Source organism: Chamaea fasciata, unplaced genomic scaffold (assembly GCF_029207755.1).
Source record: "Chamaea fasciata isolate MVZ Bird 193981 ecotype frontalis unplaced genomic scaffold, bChaFas1.0.hap1 SCAF_2, whole genome shotgun sequence".
In the NCBI taxonomy this organism is placed as follows: domain Eukaryota; kingdom Metazoa; phylum Chordata; class Aves; order Passeriformes; family Sylviidae; genus Chamaea; species Chamaea fasciata.
In genome coordinates, this window is record NW_027094087.1 from 37,206,378 (window position 1) to 37,225,365 (window position 18,988).

At 40.0% G+C, this 18,988-nt stretch overlaps 1 protein-coding gene across 3 annotated transcripts in view; it reads left to right on the forward strand.

Annotated features, from left to right (window-relative positions):
- Positions 1–853: 853 nt before the first annotated feature.
- CEP295 (centrosomal protein 295) overlaps positions 854–18,988 on the forward strand; it is a 40,931-nt gene continuing 22,796 nt past the window's right edge. The window contains exons 1-11 of one of the 3 annotated variants that reach the window (XM_066175689.1): positions 854–916; positions 2,538–2,671; positions 3,391–3,591; positions 5,358–5,482; positions 6,268–6,361; positions 11,203–11,316; positions 12,253–12,393; positions 13,507–13,690; positions 15,497–15,688; positions 16,570–16,794; positions 18,076–18,206. In XM_066175689.1, coding sequence (XP_066031786.1) covers positions 2,564–2,671; positions 3,391–3,591; positions 5,358–5,482; positions 6,268–6,361; positions 11,203–11,316; positions 12,253–12,393; positions 13,507–13,690; positions 15,497–15,688; positions 16,570–16,794; positions 18,076–18,206 — 1,515 coding nt within the window. In that variant the 5' untranslated portion in view covers positions 854–916; positions 2,538–2,563. Of the gene's footprint in view, positions 917–994; positions 1,551–2,537; positions 2,676–3,390; positions 3,592–5,357; positions 5,483–6,267; positions 6,362–11,202; positions 11,317–12,252; positions 12,394–13,506; positions 13,691–15,496; positions 15,689–16,569; positions 16,795–18,075; positions 18,207–18,988 lie in introns of those variants that run through there. The other 2 variants (XM_066175690.1, XM_066175691.1) reach the window with 2 other exon arrangements.

The following is an 18,988-nucleotide window of genomic DNA, read 5'->3' on the forward strand; positions in this document are numbered from 1 at the left end:
AGCTTCTCTGGGCAACCCGCCCCAGTGCCTCACCACCCTCACAGTAAAGAACTTTCTCCTAATGTTTAATTTAAACCTATTCTCTTTTTGTTTAAATCCATTACCCCCCTTGTCTTGTCACTACGCGCTACCAGCAAAGCAGCAAACGTTGTGTCAGACTTACAAGGGGTAGATGTTAGGTTTATAAAGGAAAGGTTTGGCTACTAGTCTGAGGCAGCAGCACAGATGTGCCGGTTGTAGAAGCCATGTGAATCCTTGAAGAGAGGCAGAGCAGCACTACAAGTACAGGGGCACTGCCATAGCCTAGACGGGGCTGGAACTAAATGATCTTCGAGGACCCCCTCCAAGCCAAACCATCCTATGATTCTGTGATACTCCTTCTACAGACACAGTGCAACCAAAAAGAGCGCTGAACAGGGAAGCTGCATAGCAGTAACACTAGTGAGGCAGAACTAGCAGGATTCAGCTTTATTCCGCTCCCTCAACTTTTCAAGCTCGGCCAGTGAGGGCCCCTCCCGCGCGAGCACTTGGAGGCTCCGACTGCGGGCTCCCGGTGTGGTGTTGCGAGGGAGCCGTGGTGAGGGAACGCCTCCACGGGCGCGCTGTGATTGCCCCGTCAGGCGGGCACGGCACCGCCCGCACGTAGCTCGGTCATGGGGCAGGGGCTGACTGACACAAGGGAACGCTTGGGGACCAAACGACTGCTCTGGCCACAGAGCCGCTTTTATATTGGGCGCGCGCGCCCGCGCCGCCCTCCCGTGCCCCAATTGGCCACCGCGAGACGGGGGCGGGACTCAGGCAGCCGGGAGGGGCGGCGGCGCATGCGCTGTTGGCGGCTCGTTGAAGGCGCGGGGTCACGTGGCGGGGGCGGCGGCCGTTGGCGCCACGGCGACCGGGAGGGCCCAGGCGGCGGCGGGTGCGTGAGGGGCGGCTCTGCTCTCCTCTCCCCTTCCCTTCCCTTCCCCCGCTTCTTCTCTTCCCCGCTTTCCCTTCCCCCGCTGTTTTGCACTCTCTTCCCTCCGCACTGCCCCTCCTCAGCTCGGGCCGGCCCAGGGGCAGCCCCGGCGGGGGCTCCCGGTGACTGGCGGGAGCGCGGCCCTTCCCGCTCCGCACCTCCCACGTTGTGCTGCGGCTGAACCCGGGCAAGCGCGGCGTTTGCAATCTCTGCCTCTGCTCTTATCCTTTAGATTCAGACTTTTGCATTGGTCATCCTTTACATTTTTCCTCTTTAGGAGTGTGTGTGTGTGTGAGAGAGAGAGAGAGAGAGAGAGAATGTAGTAGTTTTCTACTTAATTTTGTGCCGTGATAAACTTCTCTTGCCTCATCGAGTAACTAAGGGAGGACTGACAGAAACGAGAATGCTAATTTCCCTCTTTATGCTGTAAATAGTTTGGGATTTATTGCTTTAATAACTCTTTACTAGAAGAATCTTATGGATCTTCGGCTTTACACCTCACCTGACTTCTTAAGTCTTGCTGTTTTATCTATGATACTGTGTCTCTAAATGTACCAAGAGCAGAATACATGATGCTGAAAATAATTGTTTCCAGGTGTGGCATGTTGGTTAAACTGTTAGTGCTATATGAATTGCTCACTGCTCTTTTTAGAATTAGACAATGGCTTTTGAAAGGCTTTGTTTGCTTGTTTCGTGCGAGTATTTCCAGGGTTGTAAGTATTTAAAGGCCAAGTAAAAATCTTGCTTGATTTAGGGGAAGTTTAGGTTAGGCTTTGTATCAAATGGAAGAAGTTTATTTTTCGTGGGTTTTTTTTTTTTGGGGGGGGGGGGGTGGCTGTTGGGGTTTCTTTGTGCATATGGAAATCGTAATTACAAGGAAAATGGGAAGCAGTCTGTAGAACAAGAGGATTCGTGTTTTACAGTAAAATCTTGAGGGGAACATCATTTGAAATTTGTCTTCATAGGAAAACTTGAATAAAATATTGTTAGCGAGCAGTTTCAGCTTTCCAGTGAAACACTTAGTATGCAGGCTATTGCTAGAGTTTCAGAGCCTGTAGGACAGAAAACTTTGGTGTAAAGCCAAAAACATAAACCAATTTGCTGTTGTATCTTATGTCTTATCTACAACAGTTATGAGGGTATTTCAGTACAAATCACCTGAGTGACCAGCCTGCTTTACTGTGGGGTGCGCCTCTCAGTAGTTTGTGGGTTTGTTTTTAAATCTTCCCAGGGGTGGAATGGTGTTCACTTTGCTTTGCAAATGTTCCGTGGCTGGTCCACAGGGTAGACTGCAAATGTGATGCTGCTGCAATGTTTGGCATGTGGCTCAAAGTAGTTCAAAAGCATCATCTTTTATGACTGTAACAAACTCAGAGCCAGTGCTGTTGATTACATTTAAGAGTCCTTGAGGTTGGAAAAGAGTTTTGAGATCTTCCAGTTGTGACAGACTGAACAGCTGCAGCTCTCACACGCAGATACCATGATAGAGTTCACCACATTATGGCAATGTCCTGTTTTTATAGCTGTTTTGCCAGTGTCATTTATGCACAAATTTCTCTTTTTCTTTGCATTATTCTCATAGAAGTTGATTATTCAGCATATCCAAAGATGAAGAGGAAACCTGCAACAGCTGGGACATTGAGGCTTAGTCCTAATGAAGAAGCCATGTTTCTGAAAGAAGAATACGAAAGAAGACGAAAACTAAGGCTACAACAGGTATGCCTGTATTTTTCCATGTGTTGTATTTCATTTGATGATGTAACAAATAATTTAAGAAAGGTAACTGAAAAGATAATTTCCTGTAAGCTAAATTTCAAGGTAATAGTATTGTAGAATGGTGGAATTTTTTATGTTGGAGAAGACCCTTGAGATTGTCATATCCAGCTGTTAATCCAGCACTGCCAAGTCCACCACTAAGTCATGTCCCTAAGTGCCACATCTACATGTCTTGAACTTTTCAAGGGGTGGTGACTCAACCACTTCCCTGGGCAGCTTGTTCCAGTGCTTGACAATGCTTTCTGTGGGGGAAAAATAAGTGCCTAAAATACAAAGTGGAAAACAATAAACTATGTTTACTGAGTTTTTGGTATAGTTGTTGATTTTTTTTTTTACTACATTGAAATGTAATAGGAGCCTTTCATAAATTATTGTATTGTATTTTTGGAGGGAAGGATATTCCAAGCAGTTTTTGCAGTTTGTCATTTGTATTTCACTTTTTTGGATTTGAAATGAAGTGTTTAATTAAGATTAAATTTATTATTTTATGTGTTAAATTTGGGAAAAGGTGACAGCAACTTGAAAGTATTTTCTGGACAGATTGTGAATGGAATAGTAGATGAGATGGAAGGAGGGTAGACTATGTCGTGGAAAATCTTGCTGCAAAAAGTATTGTGCTTTTCCTGAATTGCTGACAAACATAAATGCTATTTCTACAGGTCAGAGAGCAGCAGAAGTATATCTCCCACCAGATCAGGCAGAAGGTAAAACAGAGGAGAGAAGAGCAGCTGCATCAGTTAGAGGAGGCACTGAGAGCTGAATGGCAGAAGGCACAGGATGAGAAGATGAAAGCCCTGGAGGAGCTGTATCTGTCAAGCTTAAGAGCCATTGGGGAGGGTCACCGACAGGCGAAGGAGAATGTAAGTGAGCTTAGTATCATTGTGTCATGGTTTCACTACAGCCAAGCACCAGGCAGCTGCTTGCTCACTCCCTCACCAGTGGGATCAGAAGGGTAAAAGCCAGAAAACTCATGGGTTGAGATATAGACAGTTTAATAGGGAAAGCAAAAGCCACACGTGGAACAAGGCAAAACAAGGAGCTGAATCACAACTTCCCATGGGCAGGCAGGTGTTCAGCCATCTCCAGGACAGCAGGAACCCATCATGTATAACGATTACTTGGGGAAGACAAACACCATCACTCCAAACATCGCCCTCTTCCTCCTCCTTTACCCCATTTTATGTGCTGAGCGTGATGCCATATGTACTGTATGGTCTGAAGTGTCTCTTTGGGCTGCTGGGGTCGGTCACCTGTCCTGGCTGTGTCTCTTCCCAGCCCCTCCCAACTTCCTCACCAGTGTGGCAGCACAAAAAGCAGAAAAGGCCTTGGCTCTGTATGAGCCCTGCTCAGCAATAGCAAAAACATTTCTATATTATCAACCCTGTGTTCAACACAAATCCAAAGCACAGCCTCGTACCAGCCACTGTGAAAATCATTTCTATCCCAGCCAATACCAGCATATATTGTCAGAGATAATTTTGATGCTTTAGAAATACCAAAGTTGCTGTCTGTTTGGTTTTTCCTATGGCATTCCTGATTTTGAAGTCCTGATTCCTAAATAGACAACTTTTTAAGAATTGAAACTTTTTAGAAGTGGTTATGCACTTTTTAGGAGGTATCTTCCCGCAAGATGGTCTATGGACCTATCTGTGAAGGCTTTTGCTGGGCAGACTTCAAAGTTATTTTGTTTGTATTAGCTTGTATGATCATGTACATTTGTACTTACTGAATTGTACATAATGACTCAGTATCTCAATTATGCCAGTAATACATTAATTTTTTCTCCCCCATGGATCTTCTCTATGGTAAAGAAAACACACAACATTTTTTTCCCCTTCAGTGCTCCAGTGACATGGAAAAGCCTTGGTAAGGGCTTCAGAGGCCTTTGCCTGGACTGCAAACGTGTGTCACTTTTTAATTCTGCACCTATAGACTGGTTTCACTTCCTTTTAAATCGTGTAGCTTGTGTAGCCTCTGCCTGAGAGATCATTGATATTGTTGGGTAGAGTTTTTCTGTAGGTTTGACTCTGAATCAGGTTTATAGAAATCAGCCATAGATTTCTTACATGGATTTTGCAGAGTAGCTTACTTGCTGATTTAGTCAGGGTCCTTAAGCCCAAGTAAAATAGCATTAAGCTTTTCCATATACCAGTGTCTTTAAATCAACTTCTTTATAAAGTCCTTTCCAATGCTAGGATGGGTGAGTTAGCAAAAAACTGGAACCAATATTACAGGAACAGAGAACTAATAATGTTTCTGTTGATGACTGAAGGGTACTAACACACTTCTTCTAAACAGTTTAGTCTGCATTTGCTACAGGGTGTTTAAATAACTGTTTTAATTATCCTTTCCATCAAACTGATGCAGAGGAAGCTGAGATTTCTGGATCAATACTTGGTTAAATTGGCTGAGGGATGTGGCAGGTTCACTGCTGTTGTTGGTGAAGAAGAAGAAAATAAAGATGACAGAGAAGGAGAAGTTATTAGAATATTTTTACCCTAATACATTAGAAGGTAGTTTTGAGCTTGTGCTTCTTACCAGCAGTATGTAATTTGAAATACCATACTGATAGCATGAGATGTGAGTAAAATACTGTATTAAGTGATTACAATATTTTAATGTTAAGGAACCTGACTTAGAAGCTCTGGCAAAACAAGCAGAGGAAAGGAAACAAAGAGCAGAGACAAGACATAGAAAAGCTCTGATAGAGCAGAAGCACCAGAAAGAAAAATTACTTTGTGAGCAAGCCAGGTATGTAATAGTTACTTTGTTTTATTAAGAATGAACTTCACAGTGTCACAAAATGAAAGGCAAAAATGTTGATGCTTCTTGTTTGGAGCTTTTTAAGTCTTGAAATTTTATGGGTTAGAGAATTAATGTTCATGGACAAAGCTTGTGGCTTTTGATAAAAACTGTGGCTTTAAAACCAAGACAAGAATGTCAGATATTCAGGCTGGCCTTACAGACTCTCCAGGAGTTCAGTGACATATGAAACGAAACATTATCAAGCCCGTTCCTGATGGAGAATTAACCACCTGGAAGAGGGACCTAGTGCATTTGTCATGGTCTTCCTTCTTAGGCTTTTTTTATTAAGCAGATTGGACGGCAAACTTGAGCTGGCATGGAAAATGGTCCGTGTCCTCTTGGCCATAGCTGTTCTTGAGTAGAACTAAGACCTGTAAATTAAATAGTTAAGTTTGTCTGCACTCAAGCAATTGAAGTATGTTGAAGTGCACAATACTTTCTGGAAACTTAGGTCAGAAGCAGAGATTTTGCATTGCTTTTGGGATGCTGGTTATGTATTAATGTTTTTGCATAACTTGAAGGAGGTAATTCTTAATGCTGCCTTCCAGCCTAAGTTCTGTTGTCTTTTTAATGTGCTTCCCCATCCCTATGGGCTGAGCATTCAGTGCAGGTACTTAAGGAGGAATCTCATTTTAGGTTTATCTTTTATTTTGCACTGTTCTGCCACTGTTGCTTGAACAATTTTCTGTCTCTCTTCTCTTTTGTGGTTTGTTTTGTTTTTGTCCCCCAAGACGAACAGATGCACGTAAACGTGCTCTGGAAGTGGAAAGACGAAGGGCAGCCAAAGTTGCAAGCCTGCCACCTCCTCCACCACGTCCTTTTGAGGTATGTATCCATATGTATCACAGCAGTGATCACAATTTCAGGGGTCCCACTTACATTTATTGGTCTGACTCCTCACAACAGAACTTCCAGAGTTGGTGTTTGCATCCTATAGGGAGGATGGTTCAGCAAAAACCAAGAGAATAAATTAATTATATATTAGCAGATTTCTTGCTACTAAGCTTGGGTGCTTTATTGATCTCTTGTTATATGTGAATTTTATTTCTTGTAATCAGACTCATATTATGTAGTTAATGTGGCTTTTTAAACTTTCATCATATCTCATTTTCATTTAATAGCCTCGTTGGTATGAGACTTTACAATGATCTCTCTCAGCATGTACATTACAGGCCTCCTCAGCCTTCTGTCATACTGATGCAGTTAGCAGCATTTTCTTTAGTTCTATAATAAAGACAATTCTGGGGTTTTTTTAGCTGTGGGGCAGATTTGCTGGGGTTTTTTTCTCCCTTCAATTTCTTTTTTTATTGTAGGCAGTACTAAATAAAGAGGGAGCTCTTTAATTTTGATAGTAAACCATTGCCCAAGTCTGTTGGGGAGGCCGCAGCCTTTTGTGGTGTGACTTTGTACCCCATTCATGCTGCTTTGATTTAATAGGGCTGGTGCATATGTGTAGGATTTCCTGTAGGATTTCAGATCTGAACTGCAGAAAGAACATAACGTGCATTTTTACCTTGGAGTTAACTAATAGAACTTCATGAGTGCAGAGTATGTATGTTTAAGTTGCCTCATGTGGTGTTGTGCCCTTTTAGACATTTGGGTTCAGGGATATTCAAACTACTGACAATAAAAGAAAGGTTTGAGGTATACTAGCCCATCTCAGAGCCAGTGAAGCTTTTCCCAGCTACATCCCAGCATGTTATGTCCAGGTTTGAGTGCAGGATGATAGGGGTTTGATGTCATATCTGGCAAAACTGAGTAACAGGTTTGACCCTCCCAGTTTTAAGGATGATCAAAAGGAGTACTCATGGCCTTTCATTAGTACAAGTTTCTCTCTGTATTTTCTCATTTGCTGACCAAGAGTTTTCACGTTGTGTAAATTGGATATGAATGAAGATTAAAACAAGTATTGTAAGGGAATGATAAAGTTTGGGGTTATTTCTGGTGAAGCATATGGAGTACTGGAATTTAGTACATCTGGAATAGGGTCCTGTCTGGTACAGTTCAGGTAAATTCACACACATTTTCGTGTTGCTGTTCCCCTCTGTGTAGTGCCACAGGCTGTGTTCCTGGTGTGTCTGGTGCAGAGCAGGGGATGTCTGTATCAGTCCAACCTTTGACTCTTTTATTTCCTGGGTTTCAGGTGCTTCTGTCGCCCAGTTTGGCATTGTTGGGAAAGCATGAGATGCTGGGGCTGTGCTGTGTCGTAACTTCTGCAGTTTAGGATGTGTCTTATGTCACATTTTATTTAACCCTTCCCCATAGATAGTCACTACTGTTTAACCTCCCTAACAACTAAAATGAGAAAGTGCTTAATATGTAATACTTTTATTTAATACTTTGATATAGCAACATCAGTAATGCATCTTTCTTTCCATTTTATAAATGCAGAATTTTCTCCTCATTCTTAAGTATTTTGTCACCAGGGGAAGCAAGAAGGCTTTTGTTTCCAGGTTTCTCCAGGTTCTGGTGAAACCAGAGTTGCATATACAATTGTGTTGGATGATATGTCTGGGTCAGTGCTCTATTGAAGTATCGCTTCTTTCCGAAAATCAACACATTTCCATCCATTAGCAAAAGTCCTTTTCTCACCTTTTCAACAAATGTGGTTTGTAAGTGGTTTTAGCAGAGTTTGCAGACATCAGGATTTCCTACAGTATGTGTGTTTTGTTTCTGTTATGAAGTTCATGTTGTGATAATGGCAGATTGAATCAGTAATTTTGGAGACATTGAGTTTTTGTTGAGGAAAGAGATTGCTCTGTTTCACTATAGCACAGTGAGTCAATTTGTTCCATTTAAACTGTAGTTGACTTTAAGCATTTTTTCTAGTTTTCATATCTGTATAGATTTTAATCCTTTTGTTGTAGACCTATGGCTGGGAGGGCACAGGGCTAAGAATAAAGTTATTTTCTTCAAAGAGTTTTTGGGTGCCATGTATTCATGTTTTCATGGGGGAGAATGTTGAGTAGTTGAAAGATTGAGAGATTTTCATTCCTGTTTCTGCTTCAGGAGAGAGAAAACAAAAGATATTGACTGTCAGTTGGGGGAGGGTAAATCTAAGGCTTTGTCTTGCAAATGTGTTACTCAAAAGGCACTGAATTTAAATTTCTTAACTTTAAATCCTGTGAATTATAGCAAATTACAGGGTCATCTGAATAAGTCTGCTTGTTTTTTGAATCAGTTTGCATAAGGAGCTTATTAAATACAACTATAATCATACTCTGATGCTCTGTTGCAATAACAATTGACTATAATTTCATAAAAAGGAGGTAGGGCACTTTTGTTCATGTCATGATTACTTAGAATATAAGAAACATTCTGTAAAGATACCCCTATTATTGTTATTTTACCTAGTTACAAAAGAAGTATTTTTACTCTAATGTCATAACCCGTTTTGGTTCTCAGAATTCTGGATTTTAGGAGTTGAGGCCATATTTAGTTAGCTCAAATGAAAAGTTGCTTAATTGAAGTTAAACTGTAAACACCATTTTATTGAAAAGTGTTGCAGAGTTCTTGTGAACTTTGTTTTTCTTGCATGATCTATTAGATTTTTATGGAATGAAAATGAAACCTAGAAAGTGTTACTATACTCTGCTTGAGTATTCATAGCATTTGTCAAGTCGGGGTCATGGGTTTTTTGTCCCATTTCATGATACTTTGCTGCACCAGTTTTGCCAGATTTTAGTACAGAATTATTTGCTTTTTGAAGGAAGAAAAAAAAAAAAAAAAGAGGGAGGAGTTACAAGATGGAAATGTGGTATTTCTTTCAGCCTAACTTGCTTTTTACATTAATTGGAAAATTGCAGCCTCTAACATAATTCTCACATCTTTGCAGCTTTTGAATAAAATTCTGGAGGTTTGATTGTTTACATGTAATTAATAATAATTTGTTATTGGTTTGTTAATTTTAAATTTTTTAAATAATTCAGAAGATATGTTTGATTGTACATTCTGAAAGTAACCCAGTACAGGGCAAGCACTGTAATCTGGCTAATGAGGTTTAGGCATGAGACTTGTCAGTTTTCATGGCTCTAGTCAGTATAAGCAAGTGTTTTGGTTAATGTTGATCTGTTAGAATTACTATGATTTTTATTGATTAAGAAATTTAACTGTTTTTTTTTTTACCTACTAGAATAGCATGCAATAATATTGTTTAAGGACCATAAAATAAGTTACTGAAGTTCTGTTGGTAAGGCTAAAAGTAGTTTTACCGGTTTGGGGTCCCTTATGACAAGAAGGACATTGAGGGGCTGGAACGTGTCCAGAGAAGGGCAACAGAGCTGGGGAAGGTTCTGAAGCACCAAGCTGATGAGGAGTGGCTGAGGGAGCTGGGGCTATTTAGTCTGGAGAAAAGGAGGCTCAGTGGGAACCTTGTCACATTCTACAACTGCCTGAAAGGAGATTTTAGGGTGAGGGTTGGTCTCTTCAGCCAGGTGACAAGTGGTAGGACAAGAGGAAATAGCCTCAAGTTGCACCAGGGGAAGTTTAGACCAGGTATTAGCAAAAAAATTCTTCACTGGCTTGTCAAGCACTGGAACAGGATGCTTGGGGCAGTGGTGGAGTTGCCATTCCTGGAGGTATCTAAAAGATGTGAGTTGTGACACTCAGGAACATGGTTTGGTGGTGGACTTGGCAGTGCTGGATTAATGGCTGGACTTGATGAAGTTTTTTTCCAATATAAATGATTCTGTGATTCTTTGATTTTCATTTAAAGACTTTATTTTCTACAGTCTTCATAAAAAAGTGATAGTCAATACTGAAATTTTGTGTGCCTCTTCTTATGCAGAGATAAGTTTAAGATGTTCCTGAGACCTAATGCTGCTCTTTTTGCATGTGCATTTCTTTATGGTCATGTTAGTTTTAGACCACTCGAGCTATGAATCTTTCTGGTTTAGTTAATGTGGATAAGAAGACCTTTTTAGGAGTAGGTTAAGGGAAGAGAAAGCTGAGAGAAAATTAATGGAGGAGATGTTAAGTACAGACAGATCCTACAGGATATTGAGTTTCCTAACCTGTCTACTTTGCTACTGAGAACATGAGGCTAAGCCAGACAAGAGGGAGGGTCTGATGACTCATTTTTCAAACTTCCAGAAAAGAGCTGAAATGTGTTAGTGTACCCAAAGCTTCTAAAAAAACAGAGCAACTTAACATTCTATGAATAGACACTTTTCAGTAAAGTTACAGAAAATGCTCTTTTCTCTGGTGAACCAATAAATTTGACATAATGGCTCTGAGTGTCCCAAAACAAGGCTGTACTTGACAAGTGTTGCTTTGCTGTTGGGTATAATTATATTGTGGGTCTGTGGTGGCCCTGCTCTGAGGTGAATGTGACAGCTGTTGTAAGTGGCATTTGTATTAATGCATTAAACACAAATGCTTTTAGGCTAGTGCTTTTGAAACGTGACACTGATGAGTGTCAATTTCTGTGCAGGGGTTTGCCTAAGACTGTTATATGCTCTCAGTTATTAAAACCCTCCAGCTCTGCCTTGTGCTGATGTGGTATTAATTATTACATGTATATGAGGTTTTAAACAATATTTTCAGGACAGAATTTTGTGGGATTGGTTTCTTTTAATAATAATTTAACTGTACAGATCACTTCTGTTCAGTTGTTTTGGTGGAGATACTGTTCTGTGATACAGCTGTAGCTGTACTTCTCTTCCTAGAGTTTTGAAGTGAAGAAGATCATTGGAATGAAGCCCTGTGGTGCTGGCAACTTTTCTGTTACACGTTACCACATTGCTGAAGCTTTGGTGGACAGAGAAGCGGATGAAGAGCAGGTAATTAACTCAAGTGTGTGTGCTGCAGTCTTACATACCTGTTTCTTTACATTGCACACATTGTCTGGTTATCAGCTGTTGGATTTTCTAGGACCTTTTTAAAGATATGAACTTATGTAAAGCAGCTGTTACACTACTTACTAGAGAGAATCTCAGATGGGCAGGCTTATAAAGCCTGTTATGTGCTCAGTCACTTAGGGGATCACACCTGGCAGTCCCTTGTGAACAGGCTTTTGTTAGAAGGTCAGATCACAAGACTGGTATACAATGTTCAAACACCCAAACTGGAAGTCTCATGTCTTATGCTGAGCTGATAGCTGCAGTTGCTCTGCTTTTCTCCCTTCCCTTTTTTTAGCTATGTACTCCCAGACTTGCCTTGTATTTGCCTTGATTGTTTGAAATGACTTTTTTTTCCCCTAAGTATATTTTTATTTTTATGCTAGTAAGAATTTTCTTCTTTGAAATTTGCTGATTGTTTCTGGTTTCCCAAATGAGATTGAGTATTCCTATCCTCATGGTTTTGTTTTAAACAAGGGGAAAAAATCCCTGGAATATTTTCAATCTGTAATGTTGACCATACAGATTTGTATTTTCCTACAATACATATTTCCTGTGTATTATAGGAAAAATAACCACTCTATAGCCAGTCTATAACCATGCTATAGCAAATAAATAATATAAACAATTGTCCCTGGTACAGCTTGAAACTAGAACACTTTGTCACCTAAACTTACGAAATATGTAACTATGAATTTTTTTCCTAAGGTAAAAAATTATTTTGGTCCTGCTTGCAACATAAACATTCATGGATGTTCATATAGCATTGTATGTCTTTTTTAAAAAGTGCTTTTGCTGCAGAATTATTAATTTATTTATTGTTACATATGCTTAAATTATCAATGAATTTTGTGAACTAAACTGTTGATTGACTGTCAGCCAGATGCTCATTTAGCTGCTGAAGAAGAAGGGAGGCGTTTGGAAGAGCTACACAGGGAGGCAGAGGGGGAGAGAAGAAAGCAGCTTGAAAAGGCACATGTTAGAGGAAGTCATGCCTTGAAAAAGATCCAGTTGGCCAAGGTAGGCAAAATAGTTACGCCTGTTTTTAGTGTCAGAATGACCACTGTTAAGTAACTTGTAGATAGGTGATTAATAAAGGAATTGCATTTTCAAGAGGGAAATTGATGGACTAAATGAAGTTTGCCGAATGTCTTGGAAGAAAAAAAAAAAGAAGTCAAAATCTGTTTGCTTGTTTTGGCATCTGGAAGGATTGAGAATGAAAGAAGATGCTCTTTATTTTTGTTACCTGAATGTTTGACCAGCTATTAACCAATAGGTAATAGTCAAGCAAAACTTTTTCAGTAGGTGATGAGTTCTGCTTTTCCACATTAGTTTTAGTTGAAGTTGGTGATTCTGTACTTCAGGGGAAAAAATTATTGCTAAGAAGGTAATGATTTTTTTTTCTTTTTTGAAAACTTTTCTAAGTTTTTACTTAAAGACTGACGTTCTGTTAGTGTGCAAGTCTGGAAATGTTGAAATAGTTTCCTTTAAGAAATAAAAATTGAACTACTTAGAAAAGTCTTTGTACTGAGATCTTCACTCAAAAAAAATTTTATTGTCTGATAGGTTCACAAGTATTTTTGGTGGCTAAAAAAGAAAAGCTTGCTTTTTATCAGCTAGGATATGACAGGCCCTGAATAAGTAGCCAAACTAAAGTAGGGATTTCTGGAAATATTACTGGTACTCCTGAAATGAACAGGAAAAAAAACCCCAACATATTTTTTTGAAAATGGCTTTCACGTATACTCATTGTGCCAAAGAGTATTTAGTTTACATCTTAAAAAGCAGCAACTGCTGAATAATATACTAACAAAAGTCACTTGGCAAAAGAAGTACTCGTTTACCTTATAAAACAGAAGGTTTAGTTTTCTTGAGGAAAGTTGGCCTACAGGTTTAGAGTCTAATCCTTTGTTTAATAACATAAGATCTTCCAGGTAGTATTGATGACTCCTGTGTCTAAAGGGCTGATACAGCCTGCTCCTGAGGAAGCACTTTCTCCCTGGAATAGGATTAACTTTGAATATTAACCAAACATCATGGTGACCAAATGGAAGCACTTTGTATCAGTCTTGATATGTGGCTGTCTGAATGGGAACACTGAAGGTTTATGTTATCCCTTCTTTATTCTTGAAGGACAGGGAAAGACTCCTGGAAGAACTGGAGCAAATGCAAGCTCAGGATCGGATGCGCAGGAGGCAGGTTGTGGCACAGATGCCTCCTCAGCTTTCAGTGCCACCGTGCAAACGCATGGAAATAAAAGAAGAATGGCAGAGAGAACTGGAGTGTGCATTTGAAGAAATGTACAGTGAAGACAGGAGTAAGTTCTTTGTTGGAGGTTGCTGAATCTGTTACCCAGTAAAGGAGAGGCTGCTGCAGCTGCCTTTTCCCAGGTCCAGCTGGCAGCGAGGCCATGTGTGTATTCATAGTTGGCACACACACACAAACAGCCTTCCAGTCTTCCCAAATGGGGCACATCCATGCAGCTGGCCCTGCAGGCCAGCAGGGAAGACACAGCACTCACATTAAGTACAAACAGCACAACTGACTTCCTTCTGTCTGCTGCTCTGACTGATCAAGATGAGGGCCTTTTAGTGGGATATATGTCTGTAGTACTGTATGGATCCCTCCAGCAGTTGATCTTAGACACTCAGTCTATCCAGGAGTTCCCCCCTGTATTCCAGGTCTCTTATCTGCTACACTACAGATCCTCCTCAGGTGTTAGACACCCAGTCTACCCAGTGATTCATGCTGGAGCCTGGAGCCTTAGAGTTTCCTCTCATACTCATGTGTGCGATCAAATGCACATGTGCCCAAATAGGAGCTGTGGATCACTTGATGAATAGATTCAGACACTTGCTCTTACCTGGCAGCTGGCCCCTGATCCTTAGTCTTCCCAGGTGCTGGCTGCTGGGCCTGTGAAACCCCAAGATCTGCTGCCCCACTCCAGTTGTTGCTGCACAGACCCAGCTGGGCATGTGAGTGTATGTACAGACATGCACATGCTATGGATTCCTCTGGGGACTGACCTTGTATACTCAGTCTACCCATTAACTGACCGCTTGTAGTCTTGGAGATGCGCACACATGTTCTGGTAGGTTCCTTAGGATCCCTTCCTCTCCTGTGTGTCTGGCTTGAATACTTGGATCTCCTGATCCCTCACTAGATAAGTTGTAGGTCCCCTGGTCTCTGCAATACCCAGCCCAGTCTTACAGCTGCCTGATGTGTAACTCCTAAGCCTCTTAGCATTCTTGCTGGCTAGTCAGGCTTGTGATTTGCTAGCCACTGCATGCTGATACTCCTACCCACCTAAATGCACTCATTATGGCCTCTGCAGTTGGCAGTGTTCTAGACACAAGTGCAACTGTGACTTCTGGTCCCTGTTCCAATGTTGCTGACCCTTATATATGTATGCAGACACATGTATACAAAACAGTGTTCCTCACATAGGAAAACAGCTACGAGTGGAATTTTGTGGGAAGACAGGACAGACTGTCAGGCACAGTGCATGGTCAGACAGGTGTACTGACTATCTCATTTTATCGCACTATTTTTGCATTTTTTATCTCATGATTGTTCTGCCCCTGACTAACTTGATCCTGTTGTTTCCCTGCCTTGGATTTCTCCCCTAAGTATATGGAACAAGCATAGAATTCCAAGGGTAGTAACCCTCTCAGTCAGTAAGGTGATCATAGGAGAACTCCTGTTGTGCAGTCTTGTGGGATTTCACACCTGGACTGTGCAGTCACTCTCCTGTGGCAGCCTTGTGAACAGCCAGGTCAGGGTGTGTCTTTTCCCCACTGAAGTTACTGGGATCAAGTGTAATTTTTCTTGTGAGCAGCTTTTGGTGTAAAGCTGAGCCTTCCATCACATCAACTTTTATTTTAAAAAAATTAGCATATTCTGGTGGAAACTGCTGTGGAGATTCTGAATGATTAGATGGCTGTTGATCTAAATGGTTTTGAATCTTGTATTTTAGTGGGGGAAAAAAGTTGGATTAAATCTGTTGTGAAATAACCTATTGATATTTGAATTTCCTGGGGATTTATGTGTGAGTGTATTCTTGCAATGTTGTTTGATATGTATTCCAAATGGTCATTTTATTTTGCTGTGCTCTTTTAATTAGACATGAAAGGAGACCTGATTTTGCAGTTTGAGCCACAACCTTTTCCAGCCCCTTCTGAAAGAGCTCAAGATAATGATCTTGATATCTCTTTGGAGCATGAGTCTGCTTGTGACACTCAACCAGAACTTCCTTGTGATACTCAACAAGAATCAGAACATGTGATAGAAGAGGAGGTCCCTAATGAACCAGAAAGTAAAACTTCTAAGCTTCATATTTAACTTAAACCTTTTCATTTTATATTAGAAAAGACTAGTCTAGTATATCAAATAAAATTTAATAGTAAGTAAAATGCCTTAAGTAGTAAAACTTCTTAATGTGCATAAAATATTTCAGTAAATTTGGTTTATGTTTAGCTTAGATGATAATACCCTAATGATTATGAATTTAAAACTGAAAATGTAACTTCTTTTTCTGATATGCTTCAGTTCATTAGTATGCTAAGAATAATTTTCAGTTGTAAGATCTACACTGTTAGTAGCCATAATTATTCCTATGTAATTAGTGTAAATTATGGACTGATGCTGATGTGGGAACTTAAATATTTTCCATTTTGAGATATTTCAAAGTTGAAGCTTTACAGTCTGCTTATTGTATGTCCTTTATGTTCAGGTTTGTGGTTGAGCTGCTGCATATTGTGAGTAGGCTGGAAAGGATGCATGGGTGTGTCCTGTTTGCTTGTGGCATGTCCAGAGTCATGTGGTGTGAGCCGCAAGTGTCTCAGTGAACTTTGCTGCTTGGCCAAGCACTTCTGCATCCGTTGGGTGGTAGAGTCTGGTGTTTTGTTTGTGGTGCCTTGTGTTGCCAGTGCTGATAGAAAGCAGAGGGGGGATGGTACTGCATATTTCTGCTACAGTTTGACTATAAAACACTGCATCCAGCTTAGTCCTTCTTTTATAGTTTGCAGAGACAAATTATTGCTTCTCTCTTGCAGGTAAGAAAAAATTTTGCAAATATTTAAAAAATACACCTAAGCTATTTGTTCAACTCTGTAAGCAATAAAAAAAACAGAGGGTTTTTTATGATAGGAAGATATTCATTACCCAAAACTCTTTAACAGTATATATTCTTTATAGGGCATGAAGAAGGAAAAACTTGCCAACCTCGATCAAAACTTGCCTTAAAGAAATTGTTGAACAAAATTAGAAGCCAAAAAGAGGAGTGGACATCAAAAAGTGAGAAAGAGAGTCAAAGTGAATATGAGACCATTGAATCAGGCACAATTGCTAGTGAAGAGAGACCATTATGTGATCTAGAACTTAACAAGGAGCAGCAGCAGAATGCAGTGTCTGAAGCCAAAGGTACACAGTACATACTTGTATCAAAGCTTGTTGTGTTGGAGCAAAAAGACGTGTATGGGGGGACTATGACAGTGACTGTGGCAAAACTTTTTAAAGAACTTTTAGTGTTAAATGTTTTGTCAGGTTGAATGAAAGTACAGTGTCCTATCTGTGCCCACAAGGCATTGTGGATTTGTTGAAACCACGAATAGGAGAGGTTTTTGTTCTTATGTCCAACTTGTCCATTAAGATCTTGAGGAGGACAGATGTTCAAAATACCTTTCTATCTTCTAAATCTCACTCAAATTGTTGTCACCACACTTGGTGTTGCTGTACTTTAATAGGTGTTTGCCTCCCGGGATAGAATTCTGAGTGCAGAAGTCAGCACTGAAGTTCTGTACCTGTTGAGCTGCGAAAGCCACTTCATTTGGAGATTCACAGCTATAAATGTCCAAGACAAGCATAAACTGATGAGAGAATTTTTTTTCTGCATTTAGGCACCATTTAGGCACTGAAAAACCTTTTTGTAAAATTGGAATTTATGGCAGTTGGATATTGCAGTTTGTTGGACAGCCAAATCACCTTGGGGTTACTTCCCATATCTGTCCTTGGTGCCCTTCTGGTTAGGCTAATGCTGCATTGGTGATCTTGTATGCTGAGTGGGATTTCTGAAGTTTTAAAGTGGTCAGGTTGTGGCATGTGTTTTGGTTGTTTGGGTTTTTTGCTTTTGGGTTATTTGCTTTCATAGGGTGCTTGTTTTTTTTAAACAAGATAAAGTGACTTAGTTCCATCATGTACAGGACTATGCCAACATAATGCCTGGGGATTGGAGAGTGCAGTGTGAGTGAAACCATGCCTTGGGGAAAATGTGATGCTATTTGAAGCTAACAGTTCAGGATTGAGACTTGCTTTTTGTGCAATAGCCAAATGTTAGATCATTTGCCCAGTACTGCCAGGTTTAGACCCTCTTTGTTCCAAGAGGTTAATGTATGGCTTTTGATTCTTCAGGATGAACTTGCTCTTGGGCTCCTGAGTAATATTAGAAGTAATTTTCAGTCCCATTGAAGCTGGGTCATTACTGTGTGTACAAGAAAGACACACTAAGGGACTATTAAAGACTTAAATAATATAAAAACCTGATTTTCCAGCTTATGGAGACAGGCAGATTAGTAGGATATAGATCTTTTCAAGAGCAGCTTATGTATTTTGTTGAGAGATATTGGAAATCTGTAAAGCAAGATGTAAAGAAAATCCAAGGCTCACTCTGACTGCAATTACAGCTAAATAACATGTATGTTTTAGACCCTATGAAAATGCTGGAAAATACAGTTGTAGATGAAAAATCAGTTCTAATCCATCCTCAAGAACAAGCAGCTAAAATCAGAATGGAAGAGGCAGCTAAAATCAGAATAGAAGAGGAGAGACAGAAGTGGGTAAGTGTGTTTGTATTTATTCCTATCTCCTATCTTGTGATGTAAAAGAAAAAAATTATTTACAGAAGATGTAAAAACGTTGCAGGTTATACAGCAGCTATAAGTGCTCTTAACATTTAAACTTTTACTGTAACGTTTTCTATGCTTCTCAAAAATGATGAAGCTGTAGCTGGAATTTAGAATGGAGTGGAGACCCCCAGTTTCTTCAAATCTAACAAATCCTGTAGGCAAGGATCGTCATGGTCAAATGAGAATCCCAGTTGTACATTAATTTGTTTTATAAAGGGAGGATATAGTCAGCAATACACAACTCTGAAAACTTTATTAACTCTATGTAATAATGTAGGAGAGTCTATGGGATTGTGTTTAGAGTGATAGGAGAAGCATACAAACTTTGAGTAAATTTTTTATTTTGGTTATCTAGGAAGCAAATGCAGAAAGTTTTTTGTGTCTCTGGGAATGCTATATTTATTACATTTAGAAAATAATAACTTTGTGCATTATTTCATTATATTTGTTGTGTATGTGTTTCATTGTATGTTAATTTTTTGTTGTATCCCTAGAGACCTACCAGCTGTTATGTGGTGGATTACCAATTTTGAAAAAGAAGTTGAAATTTGGGTCTACATGCAGCCTCCAATTGTAGAGTTTAAATTCAGAAATAAAGGAAACAAAAATTGACAAAATAGTAATATTAAACAAAAAAATAAAAGCAACAGATCCTTTATGAAAGTGTGGCTACTTTCTTTTGATGCCTTGGGTACGCTGACCTGGAACAGAGA